General features: G+C 37.5%; 1 protein-coding gene across 1 annotated transcript; it reads right to left on the bottom strand.

Moving 5' to 3' along the window:
- Positions 1-54: 54 nt before the first annotated feature.
- LOC107661334 (hephaestin-like protein 1) lies at positions 55-21986 on the bottom strand (the record flags this gene model as incomplete). Its single annotated transcript, XM_016450855.1, has 14 exons — positions 21494-21986; positions 20779-21023; positions 16265-16477; positions 15912-16100; positions 13295-13549; positions 12779-12947; positions 12217-12356; positions 11730-11861; positions 11236-11441; positions 10290-10440; positions 9952-10164; positions 4825-5035; positions 4486-4648; positions 55-1711 (listed from the first exon to the last, which is right to left on the bottom strand). Coding segments are annotated over exons 1-14 (4102 nt in total), but the record flags the coding sequence as incomplete, so codon positions are not given.
- Between the last annotated feature and the right edge of the window lie 582 nt (positions 21987-22568).

Raw genomic sequence — 22568 nt, 5'->3', positions numbered from 1 at the left:
TGGTGTTGTTGCTTGTGCAGCCTCTTTGCTCTGACATCCTTAAAGCTGACAAACCTTTGGCAGGAGCTGCTGATTGGTATTGGGTTGACCGCAGATGGCGACTCATTAACAGCTGAGCTGGGGACTTGAATCCATCAACAGGGCTGTTGCAATACTCCAGGAGACTAAGGTATGGGTCACTTTTGTCAGCTTTGGCTTTTCCCAGTAACATCTTTGCAGTGTGCACAGATTTCTCTGCTAAACCATTACTTTGTGGGTGGTATGGGCTTGTGGTAGTATGTGTAAATTCCCATGTTTTTGCAAATGATTCAAACTCACCAGAGCTGTACTGGGGGCCGTTGTCTGAGATGACAGCTTCGGGAATGCCGTGCCGTGCAAAAGAAGCCTTTAATTTACTTATCACAGCAGCAGAGGTTGTACTGTGGAGCTTGTCCAGCTCAAAATATCTGCTGTAATAGTCAACTGTCACAAGATAGTCCTCGTTGTTCCAGGTGAACAAATCAGTAGCCACTACTTGCCATGGCCTATCTGGGATTTTGTGACTGATCATGGGCTCTTTGGTGTTGGAGGGGCGATACGTGAGGCAGATCGAACACTTGCTGATGATGTTCTCAATTTCTTTCCCCATCCCAGGCCAGAACATGATGTCACGGGCCCTCTGCTTGCTCTTCTCGATGCCTAGGTGACTGGCATGTATGCGTGACAGCATGTCTGAACGAAGGCTTCTGGGAACGACAATCTTCTCACCTTTGAATATTATTCCATGCAGGTATGAAAGCTCATCACGGTGGTTCCAGAATTCAGACACACTCAGGGGACACTTTCTTTTCTCTTCAGGCCAACCTCTTTGTATGACTCCTTTCAATATCTGAAACTGTGGGTCCTTTTCAGTTTGAGCTCTGATTTCCTCCAATTTTGAGTCACTGACAGGAAGGCTGCTGTACACTGTGTGCACCTGAATATCCATTCCTTCACTGAGGCTCGTATCCTGGTCAGACAACGACTTTCTGGATAATGTGTCTGCAACAGGGATGTCCTTGCCTGGTCGATGTATTATGGTGAAGTTATACTTCTGGAGCTGAAGGATCATCCTCTGAAGCCTTGGGGGAACTGATGCCAGAGGCTTCCGCATTATTGACTCAAGGGGCTTGTGGTCACTCTCAACAACGACTTGACGGCCATAGATGTATTGATGGAAACGCTTACAGCCAAACAGTATTGCAAAGAGTTCTTTCTCTATTTGAGCATAATTGATTTCACTCTCAGAGAGGGACTTTGATGAGTATGCGATAGGTCTTCCATCCTGCATCAGTACTGCCCCGAGCCCGTACTTGGAGGCATCGACCTGTAATCTGATCTCTTTGTGAGGATCAAAATAGGCTAAGACTGGGCCTGGTTCACATGTGAGTAGCTCCTTCATCTTCTTGAAAGCTTTGTCGTGTTGGACATCCCAAACAAACTCACTTGACTCCTTAAGGAGCTGTCGCAGTGGTGCATTGACATCGGAAAGGCCAGGTGCAAATTTGGAGAGGTAATTGATCATACCTAGCACTGTCTCGAGTTCTCCTTTGTATTTAGGTGGTTCCATGTCTCTCACAGCAGCAACTTTGGCCGGGTCTGGCTTTACCCCTTCAGCAGTGAGCAGATGCCCAAAATAGCTCACCTCTGTAGCACAGATCACGCTTTTTTCTGGATTGAGCTTGACTCCTCTCTCTCTTGAACGCTGAAGCATAGCATGGAGGTTTTCATCATGCTCTGCTTTGGTCTTTCCATAAATGAGAATGTCGTCGACTATGGCCATGACCCCATTCAAACCTTCATACATTTCATCAATTTTTTGCTGGAACTCATCTTGGGCTGAAATCAGTCCGAAGGGGAGGCGTAAGAAACGGTAACGCCTAAAGACCGTGTTGAAAGTAGTTAGTCTTGACGACTCCTCAGTGAGCTTAATGGCCCAATAACACGATCTGGCATCTAGAACGCTAAAATATTTGGCATCAGCGAGCTTGGATGTTATATCTTCAAGAGTGGGTAAAGGGTAGTAAGGTCGCTTAATGGCCTTGTTAAGGTTCCTTGGGTCCAGGCACACTCTCAGCTGACCTGTGCGTGGTTTTTCGGCTACAACCATGGAGTTAACCCATTCGGTTGGCTCTGTGACTTTAACGATAACACCCTGTCTTTCCATGCTCTCAAGTTCCTCTTTAAGACGGCTGCGTAATGCAAGAGGAATACGTCTGGGTGGATGAACTACTGGGGTTGCTTGTGGGTCTAAGTGTATGGTACACTCACACGGAAACAGTCGAATTACAACAATTCTGCATAGATGAGTGGACCAAAATTCCTCCACAGCGCTGTAACAGACTCATTGCAAGTTATCGCAAATGCTTGATTGCAGTTGTTGCTGCTAAGGGTGGCCCAACCAGTTATTAGGTTTAGGGGGCAAACACTTTTTCACACAGGGCCATGTAGTTTTGGATTTTGTTTTCCTTTAATAATAAAAACCTTCATTTAAAAACTGCATGTTGTGTTCACTTGTGTTATCTTTGACTAATATTTAAATTTGTTTGATGATCTGAAACATTAAAGTGTGACAAACATGCAAAAAAATAAGAAATCAGGAAGGGGGCCAACACTTTTTCACACCACTGTATATATATATGTATATACACAGTGGAGATCAAAATTAGAGTACAACCTACAATGTCCTAAATTTCAAGGTCACTCTGATCAAAATTAGAGAACACTTACATATACCTCCAAGTTATTGGTGTTAATTTGGTGCCTGGTACTGATTCCCTTAATTATCTGAAAAACCCTATTTAACTAGCAGCATTCCTCCAATTTTCACTGAGATTGCAAGATGGCGGGCCACTCTAAGGTGACTGAAAGCCTGCGACAGGAGGTGGTCCAGATGAAGGCCAAAGGGATGACCCTTTCAGCCACTGCAAGAGAAGATTGTCGTTCCAAATCTGTGATTTCTCAAATTTCGCAGCTTTACAATGATAATAATTTATTCAAGTCCCCCAAAAAGGCTGGTTGTCCATGTAAGACAAATGCACGAGAGGACAGTATGATGCAGAGACTCTCAATGGGGAATCGGTTCAGCACTGCAGCTGGAATTGCTTACCAGTTCAGTGCTGAACAGGGTATGGATCTGTCTCAACGTTTAATATAAGTCGGACTGAAAGCGCACTCTGCAGTAATGAAGCCTCTCATCAGCAGAAAGAATAAGAAGGCTGAGCTCACCTTTGCTGAGGAGCTTGTTGTGTGGAGAGAGAACTGGTCCAAAGTTCACTTTAGTGATGAGAGCAAGTTTAATTTATTTGGGTCAGATGGGAAACAAACTGGGGAAAGACTGAAGCCTGAGTGCGTAAAGAAGTAAATGAAAGGTGGAGGAGGAAGTGTCACGGTTTGGGGGATGTTTTCTGCAGCAGGAGTTGGGCCTCTTATACAGATACACGTCAGAAGAATGCAAATGTTTAGAACCTCCTTCAGCAACATGCGGTTCCTTCCCTGCAAGCATCTCCCAATCAGCCTGCAATTTTCATGCAAGTCAATGTCCCCGTTACACTGCAAAATGGAAAAAGCAGTTCCTTGAAGCTGAGAACACTGAAATAATTAAATGGCTGGCCCAGAGTCCTGATCTAAACCCGACTGAAAATCTCTGGAAAATCTTTGGCGGAAAGTTATGGCTAAGAAACCCACTACAGCCCATGATCTATGGAAGAGACTTGAAGAAGAGTAGACCAAGATCACACCAGCGCAGAGAGAGAAACTACTAATGTCCTGCGGCTGCAGATGTGCTGAAGTCACTCAAAGCAGGGGCTTCTACACTTCCTACTAATTTTCGATCAGCTGTAACCTTCCAAAATGTTAGTTGTAATCTTCTTTCGTGCTACAGTGGTTACTGTTTTCTAATTTTGATCACTCTGTTTTTCACAAAATAAAAATTTTTGTTGAAATATCTTGTTATTTTGTTAAACATGTTAGTATAACAGTGGTATACCCACAGCTAATATTCCTTCATATTTTGAGCTATGAAGATGAACAATATTTCAGAAAAAATCAAGTATTTATAGATTCTTCTCCAATTTTGATCTCCACAGGCTCTCTGTAGAACTGTACAGTAAGAAAGTTATTTACCTTAATCAGGAAATTAACGTTCTTAGAATTGACAGACAGTTGACCCTGAGAGGTCAGCTAAATATCTACAGCGGATCTAAATATTTATAATTAATTATAACTAGTTATGATTAATTATTCATATTTCCCCATGAGCTCAGTCGCAACAATATATACACACACACACACACACACATATATATATATATATATATATACAAACACACACACACATTTACTGTATATGCATGTATGTATGATTATTGAGAAGCAGGTTTAAAAAACGACTTACAGAATTACAAGATTTACAACTAAATCTTAAGGAGTGTTTTCAGAAGAAAAAAAGGAGTTTACAATTCACACTTCCAAAGTCAGATGTGCCATACCCATTATTTCCAAGTGCTCCTCCTCTGGACGCCTGGGTTTCCTTTTGGTAAAGGTTTCATCTATGAATTCACGAAACACCACTTTCTTATATTTACCACCAATCTGATTTTCTGATTGTTCAAGAAAAACACTTCCAGGGCTGGGTAAAGCAGGAAAGAAAAGGGGATAAAAACGATAATGTGTGCATCAATGTGTCTAAATGTGTACACATTCTTGTAATCCTAAAATAACAGTAAATAGGTAAAACTGTGTGGCTAGCTTTGTGTGAAATATAGAATCTCAAGCACACATATGCTTTTAACTTTGTGTGTATACCTTTCCTCCAGTGTAGTATTGTGTTTCTCCAATTCCCATGTGCGGTTTGGGGCATAATTCCACTCAACTTCCTCTGCTGCTATATAGTACCACACCGTGGAGGTGAAATGTTCTGCTGCAGGAGTCACTGTCGAACAGGCCTTGACTTCGTAATGTTGACGCATGCCAGCTTTGTAGTGTTCAGCTGTACGACAGCTCAGCTCAAACTGGCCTGAGATAGAAGAGCATACTGATGAGCAAATGTTTACTGTCAAAAGAATAATATAATCTGCATTTTGTTTATATCTTTTAATCATTTGACAAAACAACAATCCCTTACAAAAAATAAGTTTATTCAAGTGTTCTATTTGTATACTTCTTTTAAACTAAAAATAGGAAAGTGTACTTTGAGTCTACTTTTTATGTACTTCTCAGAAATATGCTTAAAATGACATTTAAGTATACTTGACTTATACTTAGAAAAAGTCTAAATATATAGCTATACTTGTGCTCCGGGAATCCGTGTTTTCATTGTTATATGGTAGGCGGTGCTATGACACATCTTCCGTACAGAATTTCCAAAAAACACAAGTGAAGAAGAAACTGAAACAACAGATGCTTCCACATAATCTAACACGATCATCAGACATAAAACAGCATCAAAACTGTGTAACGTTATGGAATAAAATGTCGACCCATTATGTTTTTGTTTACAAGCAGATACCCTGTTCTTTCTTTTGATGTTTTGTATGTTCAGATATTCATATAACAAAATCTATACAAATTAGGGTTGCAAAGGGGTAGAAAATTTTCGGTAAATTTCCGGAAACTTTCCAAACATCCCTGGAATATTCCAAAAAATTTACTGGAAATTTTCCACTTTTTTGCAACCCTAATACAAATTAATACCTACATAGGGACATATACTTAAAAGTATACTTTTATATACTAGAAAGTGGGCCAATTTAGTCCCAAGGAGTATTGAAATAGTACACTTACAAGTATACTACTAGTACACTGATATTTGTATACTTACTACATAAAGTATACTTAAAATAAACTTGAAGTATACTTCTGTTTGGCAAGGGATAACAAGCTTTTCATACATTATACATTTTATACCTAGCAACTGTACATAAAAGCATCTAATCTTCCCTAACTTTATTACACCATTGTCGTGCCAAATCCTACACCCCCTTGAACCCTAGCTGTTCCCATAATCTTTTGGATTATAATGTAGCTGATCAAATAATTAATAATTAAGTCATGATTAAACTACTCCAATGTAGATGACACAGTATGTTTGATATAGTTTGTCTGGATGTTACATTGGTGGTAATATTTTTCTGTTGTGACAGCTCAAAAAAAATATGTTCCCGTCTGTGTTGCTGCTGAGCATTTTGTGTTTGTGAAACCACTTTTTGCTGTGTAAATTGCTAAATATAACGTCAGTATTGTCATATATTATGTGGCATCACAAATGAACTGGAAATTTGAGATAAAAATGGGCAGGAAAAAATAGTGAGGATAACATTTTGTCTCATGAAAATATTCCAAGAACAGTTCCCAAATTTTGTGTTCAGTTTTCTGTCTCACTGTCACTTCATTTAAGAGCATGCAAATAAATCTAAAACCCAGTGGCAATAAACAGGAAGGACTGCTGACTTTCTGTTATTAAGTGGTCTAGCCAGTGAAGTTTCAAAGGCTGTACTTTCAAAGTGGTCAGTTTAGAAAGAATACCAAACAATGCTGTTAGGGGGTTATAGGGTCTGTTGAGAAAAAGAAAAGACACCTAAAAACTCTCCCCCAGAAACGACTCAAGTTGGAACAGGACTAGAAAGAGTCTAGTATTGTAGATGCTTCAGCGAAGGCAGGTTGAATCGAGGTCAGGAAATATTTAGTTTAGTTTAGCTCTGGACAAGTGAGTCCTGTGCACCACCCTGAACTGAATGAGTGTGTCTGGCATAAAGTGTGATGTGTGTATTCAGTCAAGGATTGAGTACCAAATATTTTCCTCAAGCACCATGTTTAGTACAGACTCCCAAAGCACCCTCAACAAACCCATTAAGGGAGTTTGTTTTGTAATAATCCCTGTCTGAGTGGGTAACAGCAGTCAACAGGGCGGAGTAGTGGTAGAGCAGGTGATGAACAGCAGTTATTGTTACACAGTACAGGTTCAGCAGTACAGCGCAGTGATGAGTAGATGACAAATGGGCACAACAATGGATGACCAGAGATAAAGTATTGCAGTGAATGTCTAGAATGGTATACATTGTGAATGGTACTTGGATTAATATTATCATATTATTTTAGGTCTAATGTTTACAAATAGCAGATCAACTGTTTTACTGGTTGTAACTTGACCTATTATATGGTTTGCAGAGTCATGTTCGAGTTTCGAGTGACTCACACATACTGTTGGGATTTAACCCAAGGTGGCATATACTACACAACTAAGTGTTAGCTTGATTCATAAATGGGTACGCAAACCTTATTTTACTCATAAATTGAAAAAAAAAACATTCTAAAACCCCATAGGAATATCATGAGGGATCTGAGTTCTGACGTCATACCTGCAGCAGTCTATTGCTGTCCTCGACATGAGGTGAGGTTATCTAAAGTCAGCATAACACACTGTCGGTGCCACGATTCTTTCATGAGAACAAAACTGATTTTCATTTTATCTTGTGTTTCAGATTTTATTTTCAGCATTGCAAGCAGCCTAGTAAATATGCACGACACTATGACTTATCCTGGACTGAGATGGAATGAAGGTTTGTCAGGATAGATGGCTGAAATGTGTTAAAAAAATGTTGGACAGCTTTTCTTTAACTCTTTCTCCATCGCTGACTGAATTTTCTGGCTTTCTGTGTTTTCACTGTTATATGGTAGGGGGCGCAATTACACATCTTCTGAAAGAGTACAGAATGTCTGGATCAAAACACGGCGAAGAGGCAGAAACAAGCGATCACATATGTAAGCAGATGCATATGCAAAATAATAGAATAATCAGATATTAAAAAGCATATAAATCAATACTGCCTAAAGTTACTGAATGAAATGTCGACCCTGGAAGTGGTTTAGGACTGTGAAGCTTTGGGGGTGTTGATGGAAGTGATCTACTCCATCTATATTTTGATCATTTATATGATATAATTATTGATAAAAACGCAATTTTCTCAGCTTTTTGTTCACAATGTTGCTTTTTTAAATGAAACTTAGCCACATTCCAGTGTTGATAAAAAAATAATGAATGAAGCTAGAATAAAACGGGTTTGTTGCTTAAAAGCAGAGGCTCTGTTCATTCTTATTTGACATATCGCATGTTCAGAAATTCAAACAACAAAATATTCTGGGGGCCATGAAAGTTTTGTGAAAATAATCAAAAATGCTGGCAGTGGCTGGCAACTTAAAAAAATAAATAAAAAAATGCTGGCGGGGAAAGAGTTAATACCATGTGGGGCCTGTAAATTGCATGAATAAACTCAGAAATTAACTCTACTTTAAAATAACTGTACAAACCCTCCTACCCCACCTTCTCCCTGTCACGATCTCCAGCTGAAGTGCCCATAGTATGTGTGAGTCACTCTTTAACTGAAACTTGAACATGACTCAATCCACAAACCATATAAAAAGGTCATGTTAAAACCAAAACAGGATATCCTATTGCATTTTAAAGACTAGTTAGTTAGTCCTTGTGTGTTCTGATATCCAATGTCACATTGACAGTGAGTTGTGCCTCTTCTCTCGCACAATTGTTGCACCATTACATTTTGTTAAGTTCCTCTTTGGTTAGCTCTGGCGCAAATCTGCTAGAGCTAACTGGACCTTTTCTGTCATGAAGACTTGCTCAACATTTTGAATGCAAAATCCCACAATATCCAACAAAACAGTTTAACAATATCAGAATGTGCTCAGAATGTCCATTGTTTTGATGTGCTACTCACTTTAAACTGTTGAAATTGTAAAATGGTGCTACAATTATCATTTTGTATCACAGTCTGGAACCAAGCTGGGGTCAAGAACGCTTCTTAATATTGTTAATTCATTATTATCATTAGAACATGTATACACCACAAACTTTGAAGCTGGCAGTTACTGCTTTGTCTGTGTCACTCTTATCCCAAGGTCACCACAGTTATTCTGTATACAGGCCAGATGTTGGACTTGCGCCCAAATACCAAAAAACAGCCCTTTATGTTCAGCAAGGTCACCACAGTTATTCTGTATACAGGCCAGATGTTGGACTTGCGCCCAAATACCAAAAAACAGCCCTTTATGTTCAGCGAACACCTACACAGACCTCTACAACCAGACAATCCCTCGATGCAGACCCTAAGGCCATAACGCATCATGCCAGGACCAGCTAGGATTGCAAAGCAGACCTAAATGACTAGCAGGATCACTCATTTATAAGCCAGTCTCTAATGATCACTATTCTGCAGCTCTCCCCCGACTACAACCCCTGCCTCAATCATCTCACAAGTCTGTTGTCGCCCATGCCAGTCTCTAAGCAAAAGAGCTGCTTCCAATTTTGAATACCATACAGAAACATAGACTTGTGCTTGGAATCATCAATCATGTTGTGTTCGCTCTATTTCTTCGTTCCTTCTATTTGGCCAGAGGGTTTTCTTTTGCTCAATTATTATTCAGTAAACTCTTTAAATCTCATTTGAAACCATCAAATGAGATCGCTGAATACTTGACTTTTTGGAATTTTCATGATTTACTCATTGGAAACAGTGTTGCAGGTCTGTGATTTCATTAGCATCCATTTACCAAGTATAGAGTGGGTACGGAAAGTATTCAGACCCCCTTAAATTTTTCACTCTTTGTTATATTGCAGCCGCAAATGGCTGCAATATAACAAAGAGTGAAAAATTTAAGGGGGTCTGAATACTTTCCGTACCCACTGTATATGCATATATTTGTATTAATTTTCTATTTATTTCCTCCAGTATTCCTCCAAATAACTTTTCCAGAACATTCTTGGAAACAAACATTGTTAGTTGGGTTAGGATCTGGCACAACATTAAAATCATTATTAGTAAAAGCATTACAAGTTACGTTTCAAAGCAAGTCATACTGTATGAGTGTACAGGCATTTACACACCCACATATCCCTGATGTAAAAGCGCTGTGGCTTACCATCATTGTCAGGTGTCATGCTAACAGTCACTGTGGTATGCGGGAAGACACTGAGAGTGTCACGGTTCATTCCGTCTCGTCGAAACGTGTTACCCTCGAAATAGACCCCATGGATATCCACCTCAGTGCCCAAGCCAAGTATGTGCCACATAACGTGTTCCCCGTTACACAAGTCCAGACCTTCCAGGTTTCCATACATTAAGCCATTCACCGCTGAGAAGGAACACACACATACTTAATTAGAATATGGTCAAACCATAAATTTGTGTATTCACAAATTGGGGATCTAAATACACATGAACGTGTGATTAAACACACACAAACACATATAGACATACCATGCATCTTATTGCTTTCATGAAACTCTTCATTAGCTGGACCTGAATCACTGCTTCCAAACTTTTCAATGTTCTCTTCCAGATACCAGCTTTCATTCTCGTCCATCACAGAGAACAGCAGAAAAAACTCATGCTGAATTTTGTCAGCATGCTTAAGAGACACACCCGCAACATGGAAAAACATCACACACACACACACACACACAAAACACATAAGCCATTATAGTCATCCATAGTCTGAAAAGTAACAGGTGCATTACATATGTGGCACATTTCACGAATAAGGTACACTTTGGTGTCCCATGATTTTTTTTAAAGCATTAGAGGCACAAATCTTTTTTTTTGTGTGTGTGTGAGACCTATTAGATAAAACTGTTATTTAACATAATTATTTTATTATAAAAAGTAACTAGTTTCAAACACATTCAAAATCTGTATCATAGCCATTAAAATGGGGTTTTTGGAATGTCCCATGTAACATAATATTAAAATCATATTTAGCATTTTTGCACAATCTATAGTAAAAACAATTCAATCTGTAGTAAATCATTTTTTATAGTTAACTATTAAATGCAATACGTGCACATCCATATATGATTTTCTGTTTAAACTGATGCTGAAAAGACAAATAAATTTGACTTGTCTACAAACTGCAGTGTTGACTGCATTCTTCAAACAATCAACCCTGAAGAAAAAAAAATGATAAAAGTTTTTTTTTCTTTAATTTATAGAAATATAAGTTTATTAATATCTACAAACTGACATTTAATCCTAAACTTGCTATAGCCCCTGCTTGATTTACGAATTATATATCCAATTATATAAAACAGCTCATATAAAATAATCTTGATATCTTGAGGTTGGTAAAAAAAAAAAAAACTTTTCACTTTAATTTTTGCCCTATTTTGTACCAAATTGTCTGTGTAGGTCTTTGTAAGTTTGTTACCTGATGGCCACTTCCATCAAGAACACCTTTCTTGCACACTTGTATGGGTCCAAATAAACCAGAGTTAGTGTCCCGAACAGGATCAACAGCAGAATAGTACAAGTAGGAAAGACAAGGAGGATCACTACTGGAGGGACCTTCAATTACTTTCCAACGGTAGGTGAATTTTTTACCAGGAGCCACAGAGGCTCCAGCTTTCTGAGTACCTGTGGAGAAAAAAGATTCTAAAATCTTTGACTTATGACTTAAAACTTAGACTTATGCTTTGTGTTTTCAATATTGTAGCCAAATGTTGCGCAATGTGTGTATGAAGCGGTCAATTATTATTCTTTGTGTTCATTGCCGTTCAGTTTCCAAATGAAATGTCACAGCAGAGGTTCTTAAGCTTTTTTTTGTGTGAATGCCCCCTACTTGGCTTTCGTCTCATTTAGAACCCCTAAAATGATGATCTATGTGCATATCTGTGTGTATAGCTGTAGCTGTAAATAACTTACCATCCTGATACTTTGCTCCTTCATAGGCCTTCTCATAATGCAGACCGTGTGGCTGAAGGCTGTAGTCCTGTGTGGCATTGTTAAAGAATGTCACAATGATAACATCACCAGTCTCTGCTTTCATGACCGGACCTACAGTGGGAGTGGGGAAGGGGTGTAGAGAATCATTTAAACTACATGAATAAAAGTGAAAAGTACTCATACATCACAGCATGATATTACCTCTAGGACATATTCCCATACTTCTTATTTAAAAACTTTAAAGTTGGCAGGAAGTCAAAATTAACCATCTTTTTTCTTTATTGTATGTTACTGGTCTTATTGTTAACCATTCATATATGCATTCTTTTTTTTTGACCTCTTAAATCTTTTAAACGTTGCAGCTAAGCCATTCAGGTCAGTTGCCAATTTCAATTCGTCAATTTTAAAATATTATCAAACACATATCAGTGTTCTAAAACATGTAAGACACAAGTGAGGATTTTACCCAGAATTCCAAGATGCACATCTGAGCCCGCAAAATGTGTTTTGGTAGTAAATGTGTCATCAGTGTATGAAATGTATCTGGCCTTCAGGTATTTTCCACCCAGCTTACCACCATCACGACTGAAGTACGGTTCAGAGTCACTGCAGGAAAAGAAAGACATTAACGTAAAAACTCTAATACAATGACAACATTAACATGCATATTATAAATAAAAAATAAAAGTAAAATTACGTATAAACAAGAGATAATACCAGACCCGCAAGCAGCAATTATATGTAATCATTACATTAATTACATAAATTCTAAATAAATAAACTCTTTTTATATATTTACAGTTGTTTTCTACTGCTTCTTTCTGTTTTCAAGCATTGTATGTGTCCTAACGAATAGTGGAAAAAGTTTATCCAATCAGAATTTATTCAATAACAGTTACAAGCAAAGCTTAAGTCTGAGCACCACTCCTAAGTGCCTTCAGAATCCCTCAGCAATTTCAGATCAGCCCTTCTAGTGTGTTTTGAGTTACTCAATCATGCATTAAAGCATCTCCAAATCTGAGTTTTACCTGTCTGGTTCAGAAAGTGGTTTATTTGTCATGTAGTTCATCCCTAAAGGGGCGTAGTCCCAAACCATCTTCTCAGCAGCAATGTAGAAACGTCTCTCTTTGCCAGGGGCCTCTGTTGCAGAGGCTGTGGACCCACAGGCCGAGACCTCATAGAAACTCTGCATACCTGCTGCTCACGAGAACAGAGAGAGAGAAGATATCTTGAAATCATGAATTTACTTGCTTCCCTTAGGTAAGCTCAAGAGTTAAACTAAACTAAAAGAGATTATAAGCAGTGATATCTTGTTCAGTCATCAGACAATTAAATCTATTTATCTTCAAATATCTAAAACAATGTGTCAACCTCATGGAATAAACAGGAAAGATCAAATGTGCCAGTAAAAAAAACGAAAAAACACTACAAAAAAATCAAAACTGAAAGTGATCGAACAGTGCTTAGAGACAAAAACAATGCATCCAACTAGAAGAAAATATTAGTCTTCACACAAGATGACAGAAAGACAACAGAACAGTTACCTTGTACATGATCATTGACTTGGCAGCTTAACAACCATTTCCCTTCTGTTCTGGGGATCATTGTTGCGGTGACAAAAGTGGCAGGAAACAGACTAAGCACATCTGTGCGGTGCATGCGATCCACGAGGGTGTGCCCATGGAAATAAGCCGAATGAATGTCCACCTCGTTACCAATGCCGAAGAGATGCCAAGACACGGTACGTCCGACACACACTTTCAGTGCAGGCAAATTCCCATAAACATAGCCATTGATTGCTAATGGGAAAAGATGAGAACAAACTGAACGAGTGACATTGAGAAATAAAGGACATGAAATGACATGAGTTTTATAATTAAACATATTAATACATACAAGGAAAATTATAATTTTGTCTATTATTTATTTAAACAATAAAATGTCAGGCTTAGATATTAAGATCACAAACAGCTGTAGAGTGCAGAGAACTTTGGATATCAAAAGGAAAACTAAACTTTTCTGAATGGCTTTGTTCCAAAGTGGAACAGATACAACAAGGTACTTTCCATGAAAGTATGCAAAAAAAACAGTCATGTGTCATCTGCTAAAAATTACATTGCCCTTAGTTACAGACATTACTGTATTTCTAACAATAGAACATGGCATTTGCCAAAGCTATGGTTTTGATTCCCAGTAGGATGGTGAACCATCATGACACCAAAATTTCAGTAGTCAATACCAAACCCAGTGAAATTTAACAATTTCAATACTAAAGATTAAAAAAAATGATATTAAGCACGTTTTAAACTGTTTGACTGCTACAGTGTAATGTTAGCTGCTTTGAACAGAAGTGTATAGTATGTTTGAGTAAAACACACACTGCACTGGGTCTTCTCCTGCTCTTCAGCACAACGGTGACCCACAAAACACAGACAACAGAAACCCTTTAAATCCCAACAGAACATGAAACATGAACAGATCTCTAGATCTGAGCATCTTCACTCCAGAAGTCAGACTCAAACCAGTCTGACTTTATTTCTTTCACTCAAAACCTCTTATTGAGAATTAACTGAGGTTTAGATGTTGATGTTTTATTGAAAATAATAAAGTTTGAAGTCACCGTTGTGGAGATCAGTGTTTGCTTTAGTTGTGCTCTTGACCCTTGACTTTTCAACACTAGCTTTTCTCTGGTTGCTGTAAATGTGTGTTTTTAAAGCGCATTTATTATAGCAAATGCTGTGAGAAAAAACCTGATCAGATGAAGTTGTGTATCATCGTATAGTAGCCTAACTCACTGGTTTCATCCAGAGTTTAATCTCAGATTATAATATTTTGATGTATTAAAATTCACATTAGGTCTTAGAATACTATTACATAAAATCTTGTCCACCTTTGATGTTTTTAAGTCATTATGCAGAAATATCATGTAGACTCACAGACATCAAGAATCTGCATATGAATCTCAACAATGGTGACAATCAACAGAATATTTTAGGTTACAAAATATTCAGATAAACAGAGCAACTCTGAACATCATAAAACAAGCCACAAAAAAGCTTTTCGTTGATTGTCTCCTTTGTTGAGATTCATGCGTTGATTTTTGATGTTTGTGAGAGTCCAAAACACACAGATCAAAACACTCTCTGTATAATAATAAAAAAGAATATCTGACTGTCATAACATCATGAGACTGCTGTAAATAATGCAAAACGAACAGCTAATATACTCAGAGATGAGACGCTGGATGAGATCAGTGAATCGGGCCACGACACGATGATTGAATCATCATATAACCAACTTTATCTGATCAGATTGTCTCTCACAACTTTTGCTATAACAAATGTGCTTTTAAAACACAGTTACAGCAGCAAGAGAAAAACTGACGTTAAAAAGTCAAGGGTCAAGATCCCAACTAAAGCAAATGCCTTCAAACTTCATTATTTTCAATAAAACATCAACATCTAAACCTCAGTTAATTCTCAATAAGAGGTTGTGAGTGAAAGAAATAAAGTCAGACTGGTTTGTAACGAGTGAAGATGCTGAGATCTGTTCATGTTTCATGTTCTGCTGCTGACAGTCATGTGACATTGTATTTATTTAATTTTATTTTACAGTGAATGTTTTTGATCATAATAATTCAAGAAATACCTGTAAATAACAGTGTTTTCAGATTTTACTTTAATTGTATGGGTTTTTGTGTGGCAGCTGTTGCTACCAGTCATTTTTATCATGTAACATTTTGTTGTTGTATTAATTACTGATTATTTTTGTAATTTTACATACATCTGTATATAATTTAAGAAAACAGAAAAATACTACATAAAAAAACAGTATGCATTTTCTGCATAAAAAATTGTGAATTACTGTAATTTGTCATTAATGTCATAATACTTAAAATAACAGCCGAGAAGTTAATTTAGAGATAATTTTGACTACAATTAAAAACAAAAGAAAACAACCTGATGAAAATCAGTTATTTTCTGTAAAATTAAGATTAGAAAAAATTGGATTTTTTTTTTACAGTGCATTAATATAAAAGGTTAAGCTGATTTAAATAAAACTTTTTTAATTTCTATGATAAAAAAGAACAGTCCTCATCAGAACACAAGAAGCAACAACCCAATTTTTCTAAGCGAAAGATTGAGACATCCTGAGACTTACAATGCATGAGGTTGGACTCTCTAAACTCCTCATCTGTGTTATTCTTAAGTTCGTTTGTTGCATCTTCATCAGAGCAGAACATTTTAATATTCTCCTCCAAGTACCAGCTCAAGTTCTCATCCACCACACTGAACATCAAAATGAAATCTTCATCCACATCAGAGCGCTTTTGACTAGAGTCCAGAGTGCCTAAAAAAGAGAAAGGAAGGGTAAAAAATATTCAAAATTAGGAGGAATTAGTGCTTGATGCTAAGAAGTAGTTGGTACTGTGAGATACTGTACAATCTATAGTAAACTATTGGGAATAGATTCCACACGTGAACAGTTTATTAGGGCTTGTGTGTGGACCTTACCTTTCTTGCAGGTGAGCAGAGCTCCTATAAGCCCTGATGCAATGTCTTTTGGTGCATCTCCATGTGAATGGTAAATCCAGGTGAGACAGCTGGCATCTGCTTCAGTAGGGGCGTACTCTGGTTTGACCTGCCAGGTGTATGTGTAGCTCTCACCTGGAGCCACTGCATCATCTCTCTTATCACGACCAGTGGTGCCGTCTGGATACAACGCTCCTAAAATACAGAGTAATGAATTCAAGTAAAAGCAAAAGAGGAGTCATATCACAATTTGACAAATTGCAACAAATCTAGGACTTTAAACACAGTAACACGATGTATCAAAACTGGATTTTCCTTGCTCTTTTTGTATAAAATTTAATATACAACCTTTCTTTCAAGTCCAACCAGATTTTATGGAGGCTACACTGATTTGGAAATAGTTGTGGAGCTGGTATCACAAGCATGACTAACACATGTTTACACAATAATGCCTATTCAGTAACTTGGCCTGCGATGGAAGTAGACACCGTAAAGCAGGAGGTAGACACTGTAAAGTTAAACTTAACCTCATCAAAAAAATCTGAAAACTCAAAAAATCTAATACAAATGACGGTGAAAGTTACTTGTTAACTTGTTACGCTGATAAAAACAAAGATGTTGCACAAAGGTTACATAAAAAAAAAAAAAGATTTGTCTAAATTTAAATTTTAGGTATTTCAATTGCATACAAATTTTCCATCCATTAAGATTACATCGTTTTAGCACAAATTAATTAATGTGATTCATATGCATCAGTCATACGTAAATGAAACAGATAAAAATGTATGTAATAATTCACAGCAGTGTTAAATAAGCACTGCTAAGTGTTCATGTGTTTGCACTAGTGTTGTCACGGTACCAAAATTTCAGTATTCGGTACCAATACCAGTGAAAATCCACGGTTCTCGGTACCAATTTCGGTACCAAAGCAAAACACAAAAACATGCTAATTAAAAAATTTGACTATACTTTAATTTAATCCAAACTGTGTACATAGTTAATTTTAAAGGGCTTTTGAAAACCTAGAGTTATTCAGCCAAGAATAACAACTAAGTTGTTACTTATTAAGTTAGCTAAAAAAAAAAAAAAGCCCAGAACTGCTTTTCTGACTGATGTGACACAAACAATGTTAACCATTTGTACATTCTCTAACACACATATTTTAGATTCACAATTCATTTAAAAGCCTCTGGTGTGTAAAAATAGTAAATATCATCATGTCCTCCTGTTTATTTTTTACCCTAATAAAAGTTATAAGAGCATTAAATAGTTAATAAAGAAACTTAATTCTAATGCTCATTATATTAGCGTTAGCGGTGCCTATGCTAACGATTAACTACTCTAATAACTGCGTTCATTTCAATCTGACATTCAAATTAGAAGAATGAATTTGAGTTTCAGAGTAGGTTTATGCTGAGTTCACACTGCACGATTTTAGCCCCGATTTTCACTCGCCGACAGGTTTTGCCAAATCGCAGACAAATGCCCGAAATCGGCGGCAAATCGGTGCTCGTTCACGCAAGTGACAATCACGCAGTGTGAATTATCAAAGACGTGATCTGAGAGAATCGCCAACACCCGTGAAATATTTGGCATGCTAAATATCTGGAGTGTGAAATGAGTTCTGACTGAAAAATACATCGGCGATGACCTACAGCCAATGAGAGACCAAGATACAGGGCAGCGGGAAGTTCAAGGAGGAGTTAAAGACCACAATATCATGCATGGCTTCGGTTCCGAGAAAGTCTCGGTCTATTTGGACCCAAGAAATGGAGGATACTTTTAATAACATTTTAATAACATTTCCAGTCTCTAAGAGTTCTCATGCAAGACTGGGAATGTTATTAAAATGTTATTAAAAGTATCTTTATCTTGTGTTATTTCCCTATCACTTCTTGCATGCGTTTGGTTGTGAAACGTAGTTTGTGGACCAGCCAGCTGTCGGCGATTCTTCCTATTGTAAAGTCAAGCATTGTGTAACCTCCTGTTGCCGATCCGTCATACAATGTGAACAGCAGCAACTTTGTCTCTAAAATTATTTTGTCTCTAAAATTCATTCACCGTAAACTGCTTTAATTTTAAGCGAGAGACATAGGGGAGTGGCTTTATTGCATCAGATATATGTCACTTTGCTCACAGCTGATTGGTTGCTTGTACTATACAGGTGCCCAGCATGCATTGCGACATGAAGCGTTTTGTTGATTGTCAACCATTGTTGATTCTTGATGTCTGTGTGTGTCTGTAAAATTATGTAGATGAAATCTTTTTGTGCACAAAGTGCTTTGTAAACACTTCATACTGGACAATACTGCTGGATCTCAAGCTGTAGAGTTACAATCCTACTGTAACAAATGTCGCAAAAATAATGCATCACCCATATAATCAGAGATTAAACTCTATATCAGGCAAGTAGACGATTATGATTATGTTATCAAACATAAGCATCAGCATTTTATTTTTGGCTTGGATTTCTTCATTATATTAAACATGTCTTACAAACATTCAGTTATAACAGCCACATAAAAGCTAATGTCAAAAACTCAAGAGTCAAGAGCCCAAGAAAACGCAAACACTGATCTCCTTGGTGGCGATTTAAAACGAAACATTTTCAATAAATCATCAACATCTAAACCTCTGTAATTCTCAATAAGAACTTCTGTAGACATCTGACAGAACTAAAGTAAATCTGGTGTGCGTTTCCCAAAAGCATTGTTTGCTAAGCATTGTTCTATTGAACTCTATTGGTAACGATGGAACTTGCGACCACAGTTGCTTTTGGGAAACACCCGTTTAGTAATGTGTCCTCTGCTGAGATCTTGAGAGAGTTTATGTCTTCTTTTATTTCAGTTGATTTCATCTAAGGCTGTGGCTGTGACTCAAATGTAGTTCTCGTGTCTTGTCACTTGTCATCACACTTGGCAAAAAAAGCCTTTTCTGATTCTGATTCTCTTTTTTCTGTTCTCGTTGTTTTTTTTCCTTCAGTGATTCCGCTTGTTAGCAGCAGCTGTTCATCACTAATCCTCAATCGTCACATAATTATCTCATTAACCCAAACACTGCTTCAATTGTACGTGATGATACACATGAACACTGAGCAGTGTTTAACACTGGTGACTTTGCTGTGAACTATTGCATAAATCTAACCTGTTTCATTTACGTATGACTGAATATGAATCACATTAAGTTTATTAATTTCTGATAAAACTATGCAATCCAAATGGTTGGAAAATTTGCATACAATTGAAATGGATAAAATTCAAATTTAGACAAAAATCTTTTTTTGTGTGTGTATCCAATCATACTGATAAAAATGATTTTGTGGTGAAGTAAATACTACAGAAAAACAAATGTAATTTCAACATTTAATAATTTAGTTCAGGCAAGAGTTAAATAAAGAGACTAAATTCTATATTAGTATTCAATTTAAGTGTGTAGAAATTAAAGTTTAAACTTCTAAATATATTTTACTTGGAATTGTTTATGTTTACAAGGATTCTTTAAGTAAATATCCTGTTGTTTCCATCATGCACTGGTGCACGAATAATTAATAAGGTTACATTTTTCACTGTTTTCTTGTTCTATTTACACTGTTTTGTGGTTACTTTTGTTGTTAGGTTTAGTAACTTGCTGTTTTGTGACATCTGGAATTTATTTTCTACTCAAAAAGACCCATTCATACTCAAACACTATCCACTGATTGTTACCGTCATTGTGTATTGTGTACCAAGTCTTGAGGTCTCTGTGTTCATTTGATTAATAACTATATTGAGTGAACATATTATCTTAAAAAGGACAACAAGCCATCTACCTGCTTAAGTTAGTAAGTGAACCACATACTTTAATAGCAAGTTTTTTTTTTCAGTGCCACATTGTTTGAGTAAAGTTTACAAACTGTGACTGAGTGAAATGTACTTGAGTATCGCAGAGTAAACTTCAAAGAATTAAGTAGAAATTACTCATGAACCCTTAACTGGCCACGTTGAATTTACGCATATCCTTTGCTAATTTTACATAACTTAGTTAAGTAGATTCTACTTAATTCCATACTTAAATTTGACAAACTTTGTGCAAAAACTTGCAAAAGGAAAATTAAGTAAATGTTACTTATTTTTATTGCATGTGAGGTTCATGAGAGACAGACATGCAAACATACAACTTTTTTTTTTAATTGATATATATGCACATTTTCTAATTACAGATTAATAATTTGAGCTACGAAAGTAGTTGCTTCAAGTAGCTATTTTCTGAAAGTTCATGTTGTCTCGTCTAATTGGTGGATTGCCCTTTGAACTGCTCTGAAAAAAGTTGGTTTTTGACACTTTGCTGCAAGCTATTCGTTTATTGCTGTTATTGATTTACGGGATGTGTGTCAAGAAATGCTGAATTGCTGTTGTAATCCAAAGATAAACATAAAAAGACAGCAAAATTAACAGAAGGAAAGGGATGGAGGGGGAAAAAAAGTAAAGGAACTGATAGAGAGATAATGTATAGCCAACCTTCTGAATTCTTCTCATAGAAAACTCCATGAGGGTGGAGAGAATAAGGCCTGCTGGCAAAGTTCTTCATGTGCACCTCTATGACATCTCCGACCTCAGCCCGTAAAATGGGTCCGAGGAAGCCGAGCCAGGCAGGTTTAGGTATCTCGGTGGAGTAAGACTCATCTGTGTACTGCCTGTATAAAGCCTTTTTATAAACACTCCCTATCCGGGTAGGGCCATTCAACAGAAAATTCGACGCTTGTCTGTTAAAGGGGAATTTAGACAGATAAATAAATAAGTAAATAATGGTAATTCATTAATAATGGTATAATAATGGTAATGTCCATCATACAATCAGATTTACTGTTATTATTACGGTGTACAGTTCAGAGTCCATGTCAATAATAATAGTGTTAACAGCCTACAGCACCATGCACTTACAAGAAGCTTTATCCACACACACACACGCACGCAATCACTCACTCACTCACTCACACACTCACTCACACCACACACACACACTCACACACACACACACACACACACTCACACAAACACACACACACTCACTCACTCACTCACATACACACACGCACACATATAATAAAATACTACGTGTTGATTATTAGTTGTCTAGCCTATTACAATGAAAACGTCGCCTATTAGGTACTTTTACTGTTACTGGTAGCCTAAATAGACATGCCTTATCTTTCCTGTTTGTAAAGGAACTTACTCATCTCGCTCGATGCTCCGGTTATTGATAAGGTTTCGGCCGCTTGGTGCGTAATTCCAGGTTTCCTCTCTTATGGCAATATAATAAGTCCTCTTGAGACTTTCGGCCCGCTGCAGCGCGATCACGGCCGTCATAAAAGCGCACAGCACAGACTTCATCGCTTATCTGAACAAAAGCAACATGTGAAACCAATTTCCGAGCCAGAGTCAAAAAGAGAGGCACGTAAACGATCTCGAATGCCACTGCTTAGTGCGCACTGAAACTATGTGGCACAACAAATCTTGAAGTCAGTGTGGTAGCCTAATATCGAAACTGAAAGTTTAATCTGCTGCTGCATCAACGGGCGTTCCCAAAGAACCGGTTCTCTCAGAGAGAAGTGAAACTCCGCTGTCTCCTTCATAACACAGAGCCCCGATAAACTGAACACATGAGCAGACGCGATGCCGACGCGCTCCGCTGTGAAACAACCACTGGCTTCAAGCGCGCTCCTCTTTGAATAACTGCTGGACCATCGGTTTACCCGGTCTGTGCGGTGTTTCGACAGTTCTTAAAAAAACTAAACTAAACTAAAACTAAATGTTACAGAAATGTGCAAGCTTTCTTTAAAATATGTTTAATATTCCTGGCATTTACATATGTTGGTAAACGCAGCCTAACACAGTGACAGTACCGGCAGGCTGTGTATTATCCCATAAGTAGGCTAAATGTTTTCTTCTTCAATGTGGATTATCAGTTGCTATGACATAGCCAATTACCCTTGCTAGACACCTTAAAGGGTTAGTTCACCCAAAAATGAAAATTAGTCCATAAATTACTCACCCTCAAGTCATCCTAGGTGTATATGACTTTCTTCTTTCAGACGAATCCAGTCGGAGTTATATTAAAAATCGTCTTTGATCTTTCAAGCTGTTTAATGCCACTCAGCGGGTGTTGCATGCTTCAGTCCAAAAGAAGTTAAATAAAAAGCCTCCATCCATAAAAAAATGTCTCACACGGCTCCGGGGGGTGAACAAAGGCCTCCTGTAGCGAATCGATGCGTTTTTGTAAGAAAAATATCCATATTCAAAACGTAGTA

Source organism: Sinocyclocheilus anshuiensis, unplaced genomic scaffold (assembly GCF_001515605.1).
Source record: "Sinocyclocheilus anshuiensis isolate Anshui unplaced genomic scaffold, SAMN03320099.WGS_v1.1 scaffold707, whole genome shotgun sequence".
Lineage (NCBI taxonomy): Eukaryota > Metazoa > Chordata > Actinopteri > Cypriniformes > Cyprinidae > Sinocyclocheilus > Sinocyclocheilus anshuiensis.
Note: the sequence above shows the minus strand (reverse complement) of the source record. Positions and strands in the feature narration are given on the sequence as shown.